Source organism: Apiospora phragmitis (assembly GCF_038363925.1).
Source record: "Apiospora phragmitis strain CBS 135458 chromosome Unknown utg000010l:1.0-9815664.0:1.0-9183399.0, whole genome shotgun sequence".
Lineage (NCBI taxonomy): Eukaryota > Fungi > Ascomycota > Sordariomycetes > Amphisphaeriales > Apiosporaceae > Apiospora > Apiospora phragmitis.
The window spans coordinates 7,410,775-7,426,064 of record NW_027117409.1 but is presented as its reverse complement, the minus strand read 5'-3'; the positions used below and the strand labels follow the sequence as shown (position 1 = coordinate 7,426,064).

General features: G+C 53.4%; 5 protein-coding genes across 5 annotated transcripts; 3 read left to right on the top strand and 2 right to left on the bottom strand.

The window, feature by feature from the left end:
* Window positions 1-2,004: 2,004 nt before the first annotated feature.
* PG994_012019 (uncharacterized protein) lies at window positions 2,005-2,522 on the top strand (the record flags this gene model as incomplete). Its single annotated transcript, XM_066863428.1, is given in 2 exon segments — window positions 2,005-2,328; window positions 2,343-2,522. 2 exon segments carry the CDS (start codon window positions 2,005-2,007, stop codon window positions 2,520-2,522), a joined length of 504 nt encoding a protein of 167 aa, XP_066712538.1.
* Window positions 2,523-2,654: 132 nt separating this feature from the next.
* Window positions 2,655-3,959, bottom strand: PG994_012018 (uncharacterized protein; the record flags this gene model as incomplete). The annotated part of the gene is made up of 1 exon (XM_066863427.1): window positions 2,655-3,959. One exon carries the CDS (start codon window positions 3,957-3,959, stop codon window positions 2,655-2,657), a length of 1,305 nt encoding a protein of 434 aa, XP_066712537.1.
* A 445-nt stretch (window positions 3,960-4,404) lies between these two features.
* PG994_012017 (DNA mismatch repair protein msh-2) lies at window positions 4,405-7,173 on the top strand (the record flags this gene model as incomplete). Its single annotated transcript, XM_066863426.1, has 1 exon — window positions 4,405-7,173. The coding sequence occupies one exon, from the start codon at window positions 4,405-4,407 to the stop codon at window positions 7,171-7,173; it is 2,769 nt and encodes a 922-aa protein (XP_066712536.1).
* Window positions 7,174-7,791: 618 nt separating this feature from the next.
* Window positions 7,792-8,883, bottom strand: PG994_012016 (Fungal chitosanase; the record flags this gene model as incomplete). The annotated part of the gene is made up of 2 exons (XM_066863425.1): window positions 7,792-8,603; window positions 8,709-8,883. The coding sequence occupies 2 exons, from the start codon at window positions 8,881-8,883 to the stop codon at window positions 7,792-7,794; spliced, it is 987 nt and encodes a 328-aa protein (XP_066712535.1).
* Window positions 8,884-10,701: 1,818 nt separating this feature from the next.
* Window positions 10,702-13,196, top strand: PG994_012015 (uncharacterized protein; the record flags this gene model as incomplete). The annotated part of the gene is made up of 8 exons (XM_066863424.1): window positions 10,702-10,908; window positions 10,964-11,239; window positions 11,354-11,565; window positions 11,617-11,763; window positions 11,814-11,861; window positions 11,918-12,008; window positions 12,050-12,621; window positions 12,965-13,196. 8 exons carry the CDS (start codon window positions 10,702-10,704, stop codon window positions 13,194-13,196), a joined length of 1,785 nt encoding a protein of 594 aa, XP_066712534.1.
* Between the last annotated feature and the right edge of the window lie 2,094 nt (window positions 13,197-15,290).

The following is a 15,290-nucleotide window of genomic DNA, read 5'->3' as shown; positions in this document are numbered from 1 at the left end:
AAGGTGTGTTGACAGTCCCGCAAAACAGAAACTGCTCCTGCGGTGAAAACAGGAAGGGGCAGACCACACAACTCGGGCTTGGCATTGCGGCGTTCGAGTGCGTTAACATAAATATATTCCTTCAAGACTCGAAGCCAAACACTGCAGTTGTCGAGAACCTCGAGATGTTTTGACAAATACCGTATGTACTTCATAAGCTAGTGGGAATAACTGCCTGGCTGATCTTGGGTGTCAGTGGCCATCTGACAACACGTAAGGTTCATGCAGCTAGCTCTTTCAAAGTACCAGCAGTTCCGAGGGAGCGAAATCCCAGGCGAAAGGGTTACGCAAGCCCAGGGCTCCTACCAGACCTCTTCGGCCACTGCGTCACGCATTACCTCGAGCACAAAAGGGCCTTCTGGTCTTTGGCACATCTTCATTAAAGCGTCACAACTAGCAGGGTGCAGGTAGGTTGATATCCGAAGTAATGCCTCGAGTTATAACGGTCATGGTTCGTGCTTTTCGCAGGGCGTGCTCGACTGGCTCGCTGGCGTGTCTGCGGATACTCCGGGATAGACGAACAAGCTTTTGGGGCTGTGCTTGGCGACGACTAACCAGCACTTGCCAGGTCTTTTTGCCTGGCCAGAACCTGCGCTGAGCAGTCAAGCAAGTCAAGCAAATTGGATGTGCGTAAGTATGTAGTGGGCTTCCGGAGTGGGACGTGGGTTCGGACCGATGGGTCATGATCCTGAAGATTCGTAACGTGATTAAAATCTCTTGTGGACTGGCTACGTCATGTCGGATGAAGACTTTTGGGGCTCCCACCACTCCAATGCGAGGGAAAAGGGGTTTGGACTCTGGAGGCCCTGGGACAAATCGCATTCGAAACATCTAATCCCACGTTCGATAATAAAATATCCCCATTCGATTTCTTTCCCCATCTCGGTGGAAGTCTCGAAATGCAACTGGTTCATTTCCAATCCGCGCTGTCGTCAGAAGCCCTTGGATCCATGTCTTGTGCCTGCCAAGAGTTGGCTAACGGGTAGGATCTACGGGTGGAGCCTGAATATTGCAGGGTTAGTGGGGGCTCCCTTGTTCGCGATGGTTTGGTTCTCTGCCCTACGGCCAAACAAAGTGGTCTACTACACATAGAAGGACGTCTTCGCATTTGAAGGGTGCATGGTGTCAGATTGGTATCAGATATCAGATACCAATTTTCGGGTCCGAATAATCATCATAGTGGAATCGAGATCATGACGAGGGTGTGTTGCTCATTTATTGATCAGAGTCGAAACACCACATCTGTTTGAGTAGCCTCTTTTCTTCGTATTTTCCCGAGGTGTTTCCACGGGTGTCGCATGACGAAATACCTGTTTGGCGGCGGCGCATCACGCAATGTGCCAACCATCAGATGCGGTTATATTTCGCACAAGGGACAACTTAGCGACCAATGCCACTCCGTGATAGCATTTTATGCAGCACCACGGCAGTAGGGAGTAAGGAAGGACCAACGTGCAGCGGTTGCAAGTTTGGAAGATTATCGGACTTTGAGACGAAATACACGAGCTACCCCTATTTGAGGGTTGCGAGGTCAAAATAGGGATAGCTCGTTAATCTTCTAGATATAGCATCTTCGGCCGACTTATGCCAAAGTGTGCGGCGATGATGATCTCAATGTTTGGATGTAACTTCGACGGTGGTCATCGCCAAACATCGCATGGAAACTGCTTCATGTTTTCTTTTTCTTGTACGTTCAGAGTATATGAAGCAGAAGGGATGCGAAGCACTGAAGTCGGTTGACCGGAGGCTTGAAACTAAGCCATCAATGACATCATAGAGGTCTTTGGCTATGTTTCTAACAATGAGGGCTTCGAAACCATACTAACACGGCTGTCACCAACATCGCGGCAATAGTTGCAAAAAGACGCAGCCACTTCCAGGATAGCTAAACTGAACATGCGCCAAGACGAACTGACCTCTTGATCCAAGCAAAACGATGCCCTCGCCGAAGACTTCGACTCCACCATGGTCACCACCACTCCCCTCATCAAGACCACGCCCCATGCGCACCGCATGAGCTACCGGATCGGGCGCGGGGAGCAAGGCGTCCTGACCTTCGAGCCGTACAAGTCGTCGCCGCTGCCGCTGTGGCGGTTCCGGACGGCCGCGGTGGCGCGCCGGGGCGCGGCGGACCTGTGGGCGCGGTTTGAGCGATTCGGCCGCGACGACGAGGCCGACTTCGTGGGCATGGACATGGCGCGCAAGTTCCTCCAGATGGGCATGACGCGCGCCAAGCGCTACGCCAACCACGCCGGCGGGCGCAAGTACCGCAAGGGCAAGGGGGCGGCAGTACCCGCCGCGAGGAGCTGCCCCGGACCACCGACGAGTCCCAGATGAGCCCCGACCAGCGCGAGAAGGCGGCCGCCAGCCTGGTCTTCTGGGAGGCCTGGGAGCGGTGCCGCGCCCATGAGGGCTATCAGAGGCGCAAGGCCGAGTTCTTGGCCGAGCAGAAAGAGTGGGAGAAACAGCAAGCGAAGTCATGATCATTGCGACGTGGGCCATGAACCACATGGCGCATAGGCACTTGGTCGTTTCGAACGGCAGTTGACATGCACAGTAATACTTGGCAGGACCATAGCAACGTATTAATGAGCCACGCGATGGTGACTTTGAATTCATTGGTGTAGTGCATTCCAAGCGATGACGCTATCATCCGCTTTTTCATCTTCATGATTTGCCTCCTCGTCACCCTTGGCTCCGTCCTCCGAAGGGGTTGCTCCATCTGCAGCCTTCAAATGACCCCCTTTGCGAGGAGGTATCACTTTCATGAAAGCCTCTCCCCAGTCTCCAGTTTCGAGCCAACGCAGCATGATCTCAACTACATGGTTCGTGGCCAAGACGTGCCTATCTAGCAGCACCATGAACTCACCAATGGGCAGTTTCGCGGTCCTTACTTTGCGTTCACGGGCAACCTTGTAGCACAGTCCTTTGTGCCTGTTCCTATCGATGATGCCACCTACCACATAAGAGGTGTTAGGCTCGATACGATCCAAGGTATAAGGGGAGTCGGCCGTCAGATAAACGATTGACTTGTCGACATCTTCCGGTTCCGGCTCAGGCTCAGGCTCTGCGCCGCTCCTCCTCTTTGCTTGGGAGGCAGTGTCCGGTTCTTCCAAAGAAAGAAAGTCCTTGCCTTGACTTCCCTTGAGCTGATCCACTAGTCTGCCGCCTTCCGGGCTGGCCATGGTCTCGTTCGCTTGGTGAGCGACTCCGACAAAATCATCCTCGACAAATCGTATGTCCCTCCACTTCAGCTGCTGATTGTGCAGAACGGTCTCGTGTCGTTCTTTCAGAGCACCGCCATAGGAGCTAACAGCCAGGTGCACCGGGAAAGCAGCTGTCCTGTTGTCTGAGTAACACCTAGTGATTTGATTGGCCAGAGATATCATCTCTTTCTCCATCATGTAGGACTCGTATTGGCAGTCGACGATGATCGAAACGGGCACTTTGGCTTGCTTTTGTGGGTTTCGCTCTCGCTCTCTTCTCATCAGTAAGGGATCCCTTCCCTCCTTTTTGGCCTGCTCGATTTTAGCATCGCGCTCCAGCTTCTTGCGCTCTTGCCTGGTTTTGCGCTTTTCTTTGCGCTTTTCCGCGCGGTCGGCTCTGCCCTCCTCCCATTTCTGCATGCGCCTGAGTTTCTTCAGCTGGTTTTTTGTGGTGGGCTGCGTGGAATCGGTTATAATCTGGACTTCGTCCCCTTGATCCGCGGCTTCAGCGTCGTCGCCATCATCGTAATCAACAGGGTCGCCTTCAGCTGGTCTCTTCACCCCGCGTGGAGGTTCTGTCAGAGCAGCGCCTGTTGCGCCATTGGTGGCCAATGTCTGGATTTCGGGATTCTTGTCGTTCTCTTGTCGAGAAAGGGCCGCCGACTTCTCTGCGGCGACTGTCTCGAGCCCACCGTCTGTCATGGAGGCATCCATCTTTGCGCTAGCGAACGAAATGGGCTTTTGTGTGAGAATCTGCTCTGCAAGTTTCTAGACAAGAGAAGTTTTGGTGGGGTTGATCAGCCTCAGTAGGTTGTATGTAGCTTGAAAATTGGGCGGTCAGCACAGTGCATGCCTAGCGGGGAATAAGCTTGCTTGTACCGCAGCCCAGCGCGTCGCGTCCGTGCGTAATTCGTTAATTAACTTGTGACGCGACTCCCACTTTACGCGCCTTCATCTCATGCCGCTTTCTTTACGCGACAAGTTCCCAGAAATATAGGCCACTGCTTCACCTTCACTAAAACGACCACTCCACTCCAAAGTAGGGCATTGACGACTATTCCACAACTTCAGCACGCGGCTTTTCTTGTACCTTACAAATGGTCTGACGGGAATCGCCCAGCCATATGGTAGTTATTGATCTCGATACACGTCAGTCAACATGTCCAGCCGCCCCGAGTTGAAACTTGACGACGAGGTCGGTTTTATCCGATACTTCAAGTCTTTGCCTGCAGTGGGCAATGAAACAGTCCGAATCTTCGATCGAGGAGACTGGTACACAGCCCATGGCGAAGATGCCAACTTCCTGGCCCGAACCGTCTACAAGACCACCTCTGTCGTCAGACAGCTTGGCCGAAACGATGCAAGCGGCCTTCCTTCAGTTACCATGACCATTACGGTCTTCCGACAATTCCTACGAGAAGCCCTGTTCAAACTAGGCAAACGGATCGAGATATATGCGAGCCCCAATGGTCGGATGAACTGGAAGGTCGTAAAGCAAGCATCTCCAGGCAACCTACAAGATGTCGAGGACGAACTCGGTGGCTTTGAATCAGCACCCATGATACTGGCAGTCAAGATCACGGCCAAGGCTTCAGAAGCACGGAATGTAGGAGTCTGTTTCGCCGATGCCAGCGTACGAGAACTTGGCGTGAGCGAATTCCTAGACAACGATTTGTACTCCAACTTCGAGGCTCTCCTTATCCAGCTTGGCGTCAAGGAGTGCCTCATCCAGATCGACAAAGCTGAAAAGGACAAAGATCCAGAACTAGCCAAACTACGCCAAATCATCGATAGCTGTGGTGTTGCCATCGCCGAGCGACCAGCTGGCGACTTTGGGACGAAGGATATCGAGCAAGATCTTTCCAGGTTGCTGAAGGATGAGCGTTCTACTACGCTGCTTCCGCAGACAGAGTTGAAGCTCGCTATGGGATCTGCTGCAGCGCTGATCAAATATCTCAGTGTATTGCAGGATCCCTCCAACTTCGGTCAATATCAGCTGTACCAGCACGATCTTTCACATTTCATGAAGCTTGATGCTGCAGCACTCAAAGCCCTCAACCTCATGCCTGGTGCCCGAGATGGCGCCAAAACCATGAGTGTCTTTGGCTTACTGAACCATTGTCGGACACCAGTAGGTAGCCGGTTATTGGCCCAATGGCTCAAGCAACCACTTATGAACAGAGACGAGATAGAGAAGCGACTGCAGCTCGTCGAAGCATTCGCCAATGACACAGAACTGCGCCAGACAATGCAGGAAGAACACCTTAAATCCATTCCCGATTTGTATCGCTTGGCAAAACGCTTCCAGCGCAACAAGGCGAACCTGGAAGATGTTGTCCGAGCCTACCAAGTAGTCATCCGTCTGCCTGGCTTCCTAGGAACGCTGGAAGCTGTGATGGACGAACAGTACAAAGACCCCCTCGACGAAGCTTACACCAATAAACTCCGCCAGGTTTCTGATAGTCTCGGAAAGCTTGCTGAAATGGTGGAAACAACCGTCGATCTCGACGCACTCGATAACCACGAATTCATTATCAAATCCGAGTTCGATGACAGCTTGCGCATCATCCGCAAGCGGTTGGACAAGGTCAGGTCTGACATGGACCGCGAGTACCGTAGTGCATCCGATGATCTCAACCAAGAGGAGAACAAGAAGATCTTCCTCGAGAACCACAAAGTACATGGATGGTGCATGAGACTTACCAGGACAGAGGCAGGATGCATCCGCAACAACTCGAAATACAAAGAATGCTCCACACAGAAGAACGGCGTCTACTTTACGACCACTAAACTTCAAAACCTTCGTCGAGAATTCGATCAGCTTTCTCAGAATTATAACAGAACTCAGAGCAGTCTGGTCAATGAAGTCATCACCGTCGCAGCTTCATACTGCCCTGTTCTTGAGCAGCTTGCCGGCGTCCTCGCACATCTCGATGTGATCGTGTCTTTTGCGCACTGCTCCGTCCACGCCCCAACGTCTTATGTTCGTCCCAAGATCCACCCTCGAGGAAAAGGGCAAACCATCCTGAAGGAGGCTCGCCACCCCTGCATGGAAATGCAAGACGACGTCCAGTTTATTACCAACGACGTCGAGCTAACTCGTGACCAGTCGTCCTTTCTTGTCATCACAGGTCCCAACATGGGTGGCAAATCGACGTACATCCGCCAGATCGGTGTCGTTGCCCTCATGGCTCAGGTCGGCTGCTTCGTCCCCTGTTCTGAGGCAGAGTTGACCATCTTTGACTCCATCCTAGCCCGTGTGGGTGCCAGCGACTCGCAGCTCAAGGGTGTCTCGACCTTCATGGCAGAAATGTTGGAGACTGCTAACATCCTCAAGTCCGCTACTTCAGAGTCTTTGATCATCATTGACGAGCTCGGTCGTGGTACTTCTACTTACGATGGCTTCGGTCTTGCTTGGGCCATATCGGAGCACATTGTCAAGGAAATTGGTTGTTTCGCTATGTTTGCAACCCACTTCCACGAACTGACTGCTCTGTCCGAGCAGTACCCTCAAGTTCGCAACCTCCACGTTACTGTACACATCTCAGGCACCAACGCGAGCACTGTTGCCGACAAGCGAGAAGTCACGCTCTTATACAAAGTTGAGCCCGGCATCTGCGATCAGTCCTTTGGTATCCATGTTGCCGAGCTTGTCCGCTTCCCCGACAAGGTCATCCGTATGGCGAAGCGCAAGGCAGACGAGCTGGAGGACTTCACTGGCAAGCATGAACAGAATAGTCTAGGGCATACCAAGGAGGAAGTACAGGAAGGTAGCGCCAGACTAAAGGATGTCTTGGTGAAGTGGAAGAAGGATGTCGAAGGGGGGAGCATGTCGCGTGAAGACATGGTGCAAAAGCTGAGAGATCTGGTCAAGGCGGACCAGGCGTTACTGGCCAACCCCTTCTTCCAATCTATAAAGGCGTTGTGAGATGAATCGGGAATATTCTAATTATGGTTTGCTATCCTATGGTTTAGGGCGGCTGCTGGACCTGTGGGGTTATGTAGTCTAAGGGGTTAAGGCGTTGGGGAAAGGGTGGAATCTATGTATGGTATAGGCAGCCCTGTGCATGTATAGCAAGTTGATACTATAATTGCTTGAGTGCTTAATCAAAGAGCGGTATGTCACTTGACATCTCAGCTTTGCCAGTGATTAAGGGCACAACATAGACGTAATCATGACATTGAAAGACAGCAGGCACCGTATAGGCAACGTAAACTCGCACCTAAGCCTCTAGGAAGCAGATTCTTGCAAGGTATGCACGTTGGCCCTAATTGGTTCTTTTCGAGTCTAGCTAAAAGGACTAGGTAGGAAATATATACATTCGAAGGAAATTGAGGTTACGGGGAAAGGCTCTCCGAGGAGCAAAGATACGCTGAAGGGGGATGGAGTGATCCCGTTACTTGCCTACACGCTGCCTATGCCACGCCATTCGCTTGTGAGCGACGGCTTCACGCCGAACACTTGCCGTTCTTGCAGACCCAGTCCTGGTCGCAATCGTTCTCGTTGCTACATTTGTCGCCTGTTGTCCGGTCAGTTCAAGTGATCTCAAGCGAGAAAGTAGTGGTTGGTGGTTAACTCACCGAGGCAATGACCGCTCCACGAGCATGTCGGCTTGGGCTGGCCAGCCGTCGTGGTGGGGCTGCCGCCGCCGCCGCCGAGGCGCTGGATGAGCTGGTCGCCCTTGGCCTGGATGCTCTTCTCGAACGCGTCGTAGCTGGATGCGGCCCAGGCCGCGCCGCTGGCGCCCGGCACCGCCTCGGACCCGGGGAAGGCGATGTACAGCACGTCGGTCTCGTCGTGGCCGCTGTTGCCGTTGATCGACTTGCCGTAGCACGCCGTTGCCAGCGAGATGGACGCCTCGCCCACCATGGACTTGGACCCGTCGTCGCCGTTCTCGTCGCCCCAGATGCCGTAGATCTTTTTTTTAAACAGTTTCTTGTCAACAACCACGCTTTCTTTTTCTACAGTGATTGACGATTCGGTGCAGAAGGAGGGGAGGGAGGGAGGAAGAGGTATCACACATACCAGCTTGTCGCCGCACACGACGGCCATGATGCTCAGGGGCTTGACGCCGTGGGCCAGCGGGTCGAAGGTCTTGTAGCCAGCCTTGGAGCCCGAGTTGCCGAAGACGACGTACGGGTGGATCTTGGCGTCGAGGTCGGAGATGCCCTTGTTGTAGCCCCGGGCGGTGTCGGCGAACGAGGTGGTGGACTGCGTGTCGCTGGATTTGCCGCAGCGCCCGTCGTCCGCGGGCCCGCCCTGGCGGCCGTCGCAGTCGATGTCCATGTCGGCTAGGGCGCCACCAGTGCCCTGGATGTAGAGCACATTGCTCGAGCTGTCTTGGCAGTACGAGAAGGCTATTTCGTATAAAGTCGTCTCTCATCAGCAATCCCTCATTATTGGCTATTTGGGGGAGGGGACTGGAGTGGCCGCCCGCTGATCACACAGATAAAGCTACATACTGTTTGGTCCGTTATCCTTGGCATAGAAGCCTGTTGCCAGCTTGTTAGGGCATTGGCCACGGCCTTTCACGGTGTTGTAGAAGTTTCGAACATTGGCTGGGACGTCCCGAGCCGCGGCAAAGGGGGCGAGAGCGAGGCTAGTCGCCAGAAGCTGGAGAGTGGTCTGGGACAACATGATTACGGGAAATTGCGCGGTGCTGGGCTTATTATAAAGGATCTCTTGCGGCTTGGGATATCAGGAATGTCTTCATTATGGCTAGGAATCCGCCAGTTTATATACCGTGTACGCATCGACGGGGACGCTGGGCGGAATCAGGAGATCGGCATGTAACATGCCTTCCTGTTAGGCCTACCATCAGACGGATGCTAGTTTTCAGCACCCTTTCTTCCCCAAGTGAAAAAGCGCACTTCTGTCTACTATGCCGTCGCAGAAGGGCAGATTCAGACCCCATGTTCCATCAAGGCATATCGCAGTACATGGCCATAAGCAGGGGATATGGGGCGAGCTAACTAAGCGGGACTCCCTGGGTCCCAAATTAGGACGATCTGGCAGTGCCAAGCAACCGATAATAGAACAGGAAAATGAAACATTTCCTAGTCTTTAGTAAGGACGGGATGGTCAAGCGCATATCCATCGCTCCACTTGAGGCCAGCTGAAGCGCATCCCTCCAATCCGGTCGCTTTCTGCGAGTAGGGCTGCCCATCCGGCCCCATCACATCGTCAGCCAAACTCAGCAACCTGCAGGACAGGCAGAGTGTGCGTGACTAATTCGGCTGACATGAAAGTCCCAATTGAGATATCAGAAGCCGAGGCTTGTCTGCTATTGCGAATATGTTATATGCATGTGTACGATAGTCCCACTAGTGACAGGCTACATCTAGATCCCTTCGCTTCAATTCCGGGCTATTACTTGCATGGGTATTGGCGATGACATGATTCTAACCTGGTAATGCAGCAAAAGAATTTCACGGCGCCGCAATCGAAAAATCAGGCTTTGAAGAGGGATGGATGTAGTTGCTGGTAGGCATGGCCATACCCAACATCAGGGCGTTCATCACATCGTCGATTCGGGGGAAGCTGCTCGGGGAATCTCGTGTTTCTGCTGAGCTGGCTTCCTTGAACCGAAGTTGACGCAAAACAGAACATCAATCACATCGGCAGTGTTGGACACGTCGTGACAAACAGTTCAGGCTTGGACCGCCCGCAACTTCCCGGGCTGTCTCGGGTTCAACTATGCCACATCTTCTACGCATTGTATTCAGTTTAGCCATTGCCATCACCTTTCCACTCGCCGCTGTGTCATGACTGGCCGGTGAAGTCTTCCGACATACGCGACCAGAAAATCACTTTCACCGGAAAAGGATATGAGGGAGAATCGGTTATGTGGAACGGTACGAGCCAAAGGCATAAGGCGGCTCGGAAGGGCAGGTGTGACAAACTGTGATTGTGTATGTGTATTCGGAAGTTTTGGGTATTCCAGTACGCCGATTCTGGGATCTGCGATTTGGTGATGTCACACCTGCCCTTGTGGCCCGTCGTCAAGGAGGCTGTGTGTCGGCAGCTTTCGCTCTTACAGACAGATGCAGGAATGTTTAAGCAGATATCCAGGTCTATCAGAAGCCTCTACTATGTCTAGATTGATTCATCATAGGAGGCAAGTAGGAAGTCCTTCACCTGGCAGGTGGCCAATGAAGCTGGGAGTTGAATGCAACGGGCGCACTTAAGAAGCAATTGGCGTTTTGGTCACTGTAGAGAGCGCATGGTGACGAAATTGAACCGATACACAGACTGACTGATGTTTGCAATACCATCGCTTTGCTTGGCCGGGTATAGTTCCCCCTCTCGTCGGGCGTGCATAGAGCCTAGAATGTCCTATTTGACTTCGCTCCGAGGGTAATGAACCGTATTAGCTTTGTTCCTCACTCAACTTTACACACGGGGTCAATATATGCTTCTCCCTTCAGTTGATAGTTCCTGCATCTCCCTGTCAAGATGAAAACTCTGCCCGGGTACACCTGGGTTATTATACTCAATATTCTTTGCCTTCGTGTGCTCACTGTAGATCCGTCCGTGGTCATAGCCGACCAGTCCCCAGTCCCAGTACCTGCCCCCATTCAGGAGCTTTCGCTCCACTCGCAATGGGTATCCTTTGCGATTCGGAAAGAGGTGTGGGACTTTCAGAGAAACGCCAGTGTCTTGGTGAGTCAACATTGCCCAGCGAGGCCAAATCACGACTAACTTATCCCCATCATAGCCAGACCCAAAGGAAGGAGAACTTCTCCCGGCTAGGGACACTCGCTATCCAGAGGGTCTCAACTGTACTCTGGACAAGAAGTTCCGAGTGGGGATCATCGGCGCAGGTGTCTCGGGGCTTTTTACGGCCTTGACGTTTGACTACCTGAAGCAGAAGTATGGCCTTGATGTTGAGTACGAGATCCTCGAAGCCAACGGCGAAGAGAGGCTCGGCGGCAGACTCTACACCCACTACTTCAAGGACAAGACAGACACGGAAGGCAAACAAATGCCAAAGGTAGGGCCTCACGACTACTACGATGTTGGGGCTATGCGATTCCCGAATATGGCAATGATGGACAGGTCAGAATGAGCCCAATGGCAGCACGACTTGCGCTGACTCTGCCGAAAGACATTTGCTCTGTTCAATGAGCTCGGCATGGATTTCAATGACCAGGACATCGAGGAGAACAGAGAGAAGAACCCGCCCAAGCCAGGCCAGCTGGTGCCGTACCATCTTGGGGGCAAGAACCAACCAATGCTATACAACAGCGTCCAGGTCGTACGCGATGGAGTCAGGGAACCAACAGCAGAAGACTTCAATATCACGGGCCTCCCCATCGAGTGAGTTCTGGTGCCGAGGTTTATTCGAATTGCTGCTCATCTTTGGCCCAGAATCATAAAGTCCAACCCTGCCAAACTGCTTGGTACTCAGATGGAATACTACGCCAACGTGTACAAGTATGCGGGACCACTAAGCTTCTGGAAAACATTGATGAGGACTGTCGACCATTACAGCGTCCGTCAGTATCTCAATCAGGTGTCAGTTCCACGATCATGCTAATTGCCATGCAACTAATGACAAGCGATAGCGCGAGTTACGACTACAATACGATTGAGTTCTTGGAGACGATGGACTCGTAGGTAACAGTGTCAGAACCCCACGTTTCCATGTCCTCACTTACAACGACTACAGCGGAAACCGTTGGTATGACCAAGCCTTCAGCGAGACAGTCCTCGAAGCCCTCGAATTCAATGCCACGGCCAAATGGTGGTGCGTCGAGGAGGTGGGCAGCAGATTGCGTATCGCATGAGGGAGCGTCTGCAGCAGAAGCAAGCCATTGGGTACAACAAAAGGGTGATCGTCATGTCATACGTCGACGAGGGCTACGAGCAGATCGACGTCACCGTCATGGGCGAGGTCAAGCCGCGGCGTTTCGACGCCGTCTTCAACTCGGCAACATTAGGGGCCATGCAGAAGATGGGCCTCGAAGGCCTGAAACTGAGCTGGGGCACCAAGCAGGCGATCCGCTCGCTGGGCTACGGCGCGTCCTGCAAGATCGGCGTCCGGTTCAAGAGCCTCTGGTGGATCCACAAACTTGGCATCAGCGACGGGGGCCAGGCCAGGACCGACCTGCCCATCCGCTGTTGCGTATACCCGTCCTACAACATGCACGACCCTCCAGACAAGCCTGGCGTGCTGCTCGTGTCCTACACTTGGTCGCAAGAGGCCGAGCGGATCGGGGCTATGATTAGCCGTGAGTCGCCGGACAATGAGATCGAGCTGATAATGGTGGTGCTGCACGACTTGGCGCGGCTGCACTCGTCGACCGAGGAGGAGCACGAGGAGCTGAAGAGGATCATCACAGAGGAGTACCTGGACCACTACGCGTACAATTGGTACGCGGATCCGACGTCGGCGGGGACCTTCGCCTACTTCGGGCCGGGTCAGGTACGATTTTGCTCTTTCCTAGCCCAGTGTGTTTCGGGAGGCTGGACTATACGGTCAATTGTCGTGTCATCTCCTTTCCGTCCTGCTACATGCGATTCATTCTCTTGAAAGGGCAATGCTGACGCCGAGAGTCGAATAGTTCCAGAACATGTACCCGTCCATCGTCCAGTCGCACGGGAAGCACGTCATCATCGGCGAGGCGGCGTCGTCGCACCACGCGTGGGTGGTGGGCTCGCTCGAGAGCGCCGTGCGCGGCGTCTATTAGTTCCTCTGGCAGCACTCGAGCGTCAGCGAGGCCGCGCACCGCGCCGCCCAGGACTATGCCGCCGGCAAGGTCCCCGGGCCCTTCGGGCCGGTGCCCCCCGGCGTCGACGATGCGGCCGTCCCGTCGCCCAAGGGAGAGCTGGCCCGCCACCTGGCCATGATGGAGGAGATCCGGCTGAAGCAGGGCGGTGACTTGGTAGATCCAAGTAAGGTGAGCGAGAAGGACGTTGCCCCAATCCTGGCGGTTGTTAGCGCTTAGACTAGGGAGTGGGAGCTTGGGCAAAAAAGTAAGGGTGAATCCATATAAGGGGTGAATAGTCCGGAGTGGCATGGTGGGAAAGCCGACATGACCCTTAAGGCGTACGTCGAGCTCGGTGAGAGTCTGGTCTAGGAGGAAAGTTTGCAACGTCTCTACCCAGTAAAATGCAATCCAGCTACGGGCTGAGTAACCTCCCGTTTCCTCAAGCGTGTAACGCCTGGTTATCTATATGTGACCTGTCTTACTTGGATCGCTTCACTACTGACAGGTTACTCTGGCGCACACTAATGAGAGACTATACCGTGAAGGCGTCGCCGACAGGTTTACCAGGTAGAGGGATAGCGGTACCGAAAACGGTCAGTGAAAAAGGTGACCCGGTAGTCATTTGCGACGTGCGCCGGTGGTCGCAGAGCACAAAAGCGCGATGATGTCGTCATGGCGATATATTGGAGGTTAATCTTGCTAGCCAACGAGCGGCACATCGTTTGGCGCGTGGCCAGCCGTCGGGAAATCTTCTTGTGAGTGACGGTTCAACAGCTCGGCGTAGTCTAGGCAGTGTAGTGCTTTGTCTCACGGCGCGCGAACGAATCAGGCGCAATCAGACAGCCAGACAGTCGCGAATGCATGCTCGCATGCTGGTTGTAGATTTGCACTTTATCTAGATCTTGAGGCATTTCTTATTTTGGGCTTGCTTCAATAGACCTGGCGTTGTTGAGAATGCTAGTGGCTGGTCCGCTAGTTAAGCAGCTAACAATGGAGTGGCTTGTAGGGAGACTGGCGGAAAACGATAGCCTACTGTTGGCGAATCCTAATCCTACCGCGTTGAAGGAATGAACACCAATGAAATCCGGTCATGGGAAATTCTTTTTGACCATGCCGCTCTGTAGAGTCTGAAGAGAGGGCGGACAACGAGCAACCCCAGCCGACGAGTCTCAGTCTGGTTGGGTCACTCCTGTCTTCAGCTCATCAACCATCAGCAGGCGCCCTCGCTGCTCCTGTGTTTTCAGCTGGTTCCAGATTGTGAGCTTAATCCAAAAATGAAAGACTGGGGCGGGCAAGGCTGTCCCCTGGCGGAGTCTTGCAGGCCATGATTCAGCTTCTCAAGGGTAATGGGCCACAAAGAAGTATGAAAAAGAAATTCACGATGAAGTGATGCTTGCTGAGGTGGATTGCTTGAAGCGCTTCATCTCCCTTGCAGTGCGATAGCTTCAAATCAATCATGTGTACCTGGGCTAACAGAACCAGCGTATGGGGAAATAGTAACCTACCGGCCAAGCGAAGCAGGCAAGCAAAGACTGAGCGAGGGCAGCCAAAGACCCATGGACGAAGGAGAGAGAGAGAGAAAGTGTTGGCGGGAGGACTGGTCGACACACCGTCCTTTCCGTCTTGGCTTATCGTGGTAAAGAGGCGTCGATCATTGCTTTTAGAGACGATCTAAGTGGCTTGACTCAGACGCCAAGGCTCGATCGAGGCCTGCTAGCTCTTCCACCGAGAAGGAACCTTTTCCCGGAACGATTAACGATTGCGCTTCACCCCCATGAGCTGTCCTTGAGCGCAACGCCATTACAACAGATGACTGCGCTGTGTGCAGAAGCTGCGTGCGGCCCGTGTAGATAAGAGACACAGAGAGAGGGGGAGGGGGTTGCCTGTTGCATCATGCTTGGGGGGTGGGATGTGGGAAGGATGTCCCACGTTCAGCAATATAGGCTGTCAGATCGGGGCCTCCTTCAACTGTCGATCACCGGGTAACTCCTCCGAACTTCAGATGTCCCCTTTATCCCCCTAGTCATATTCCGCCCGGGCTCCTCAAGTGTCATTAATCATTGAGATGAGTTGAAACGGCGTATTGGCGCAGGTATTTTCGTCGCCGTTTACTCCGTACATTAGCTAGCAAATGAAGATCACTGGATTAGAAGCAGAAATCCCGGGTGTCAATGTGTGTATCCTTGACCGCTATGCTGTCGGATTGGAGTCGTCGGCCTCACGGCTGCAGACTTGCTGGCTAAATAGCTGCTGGAGCGGGTGGATTGGTCGCCCACCCATCCTGGCGGAGAAATCGGATTCTATTAAAAGATTTCGTGACTGTCACGGCAC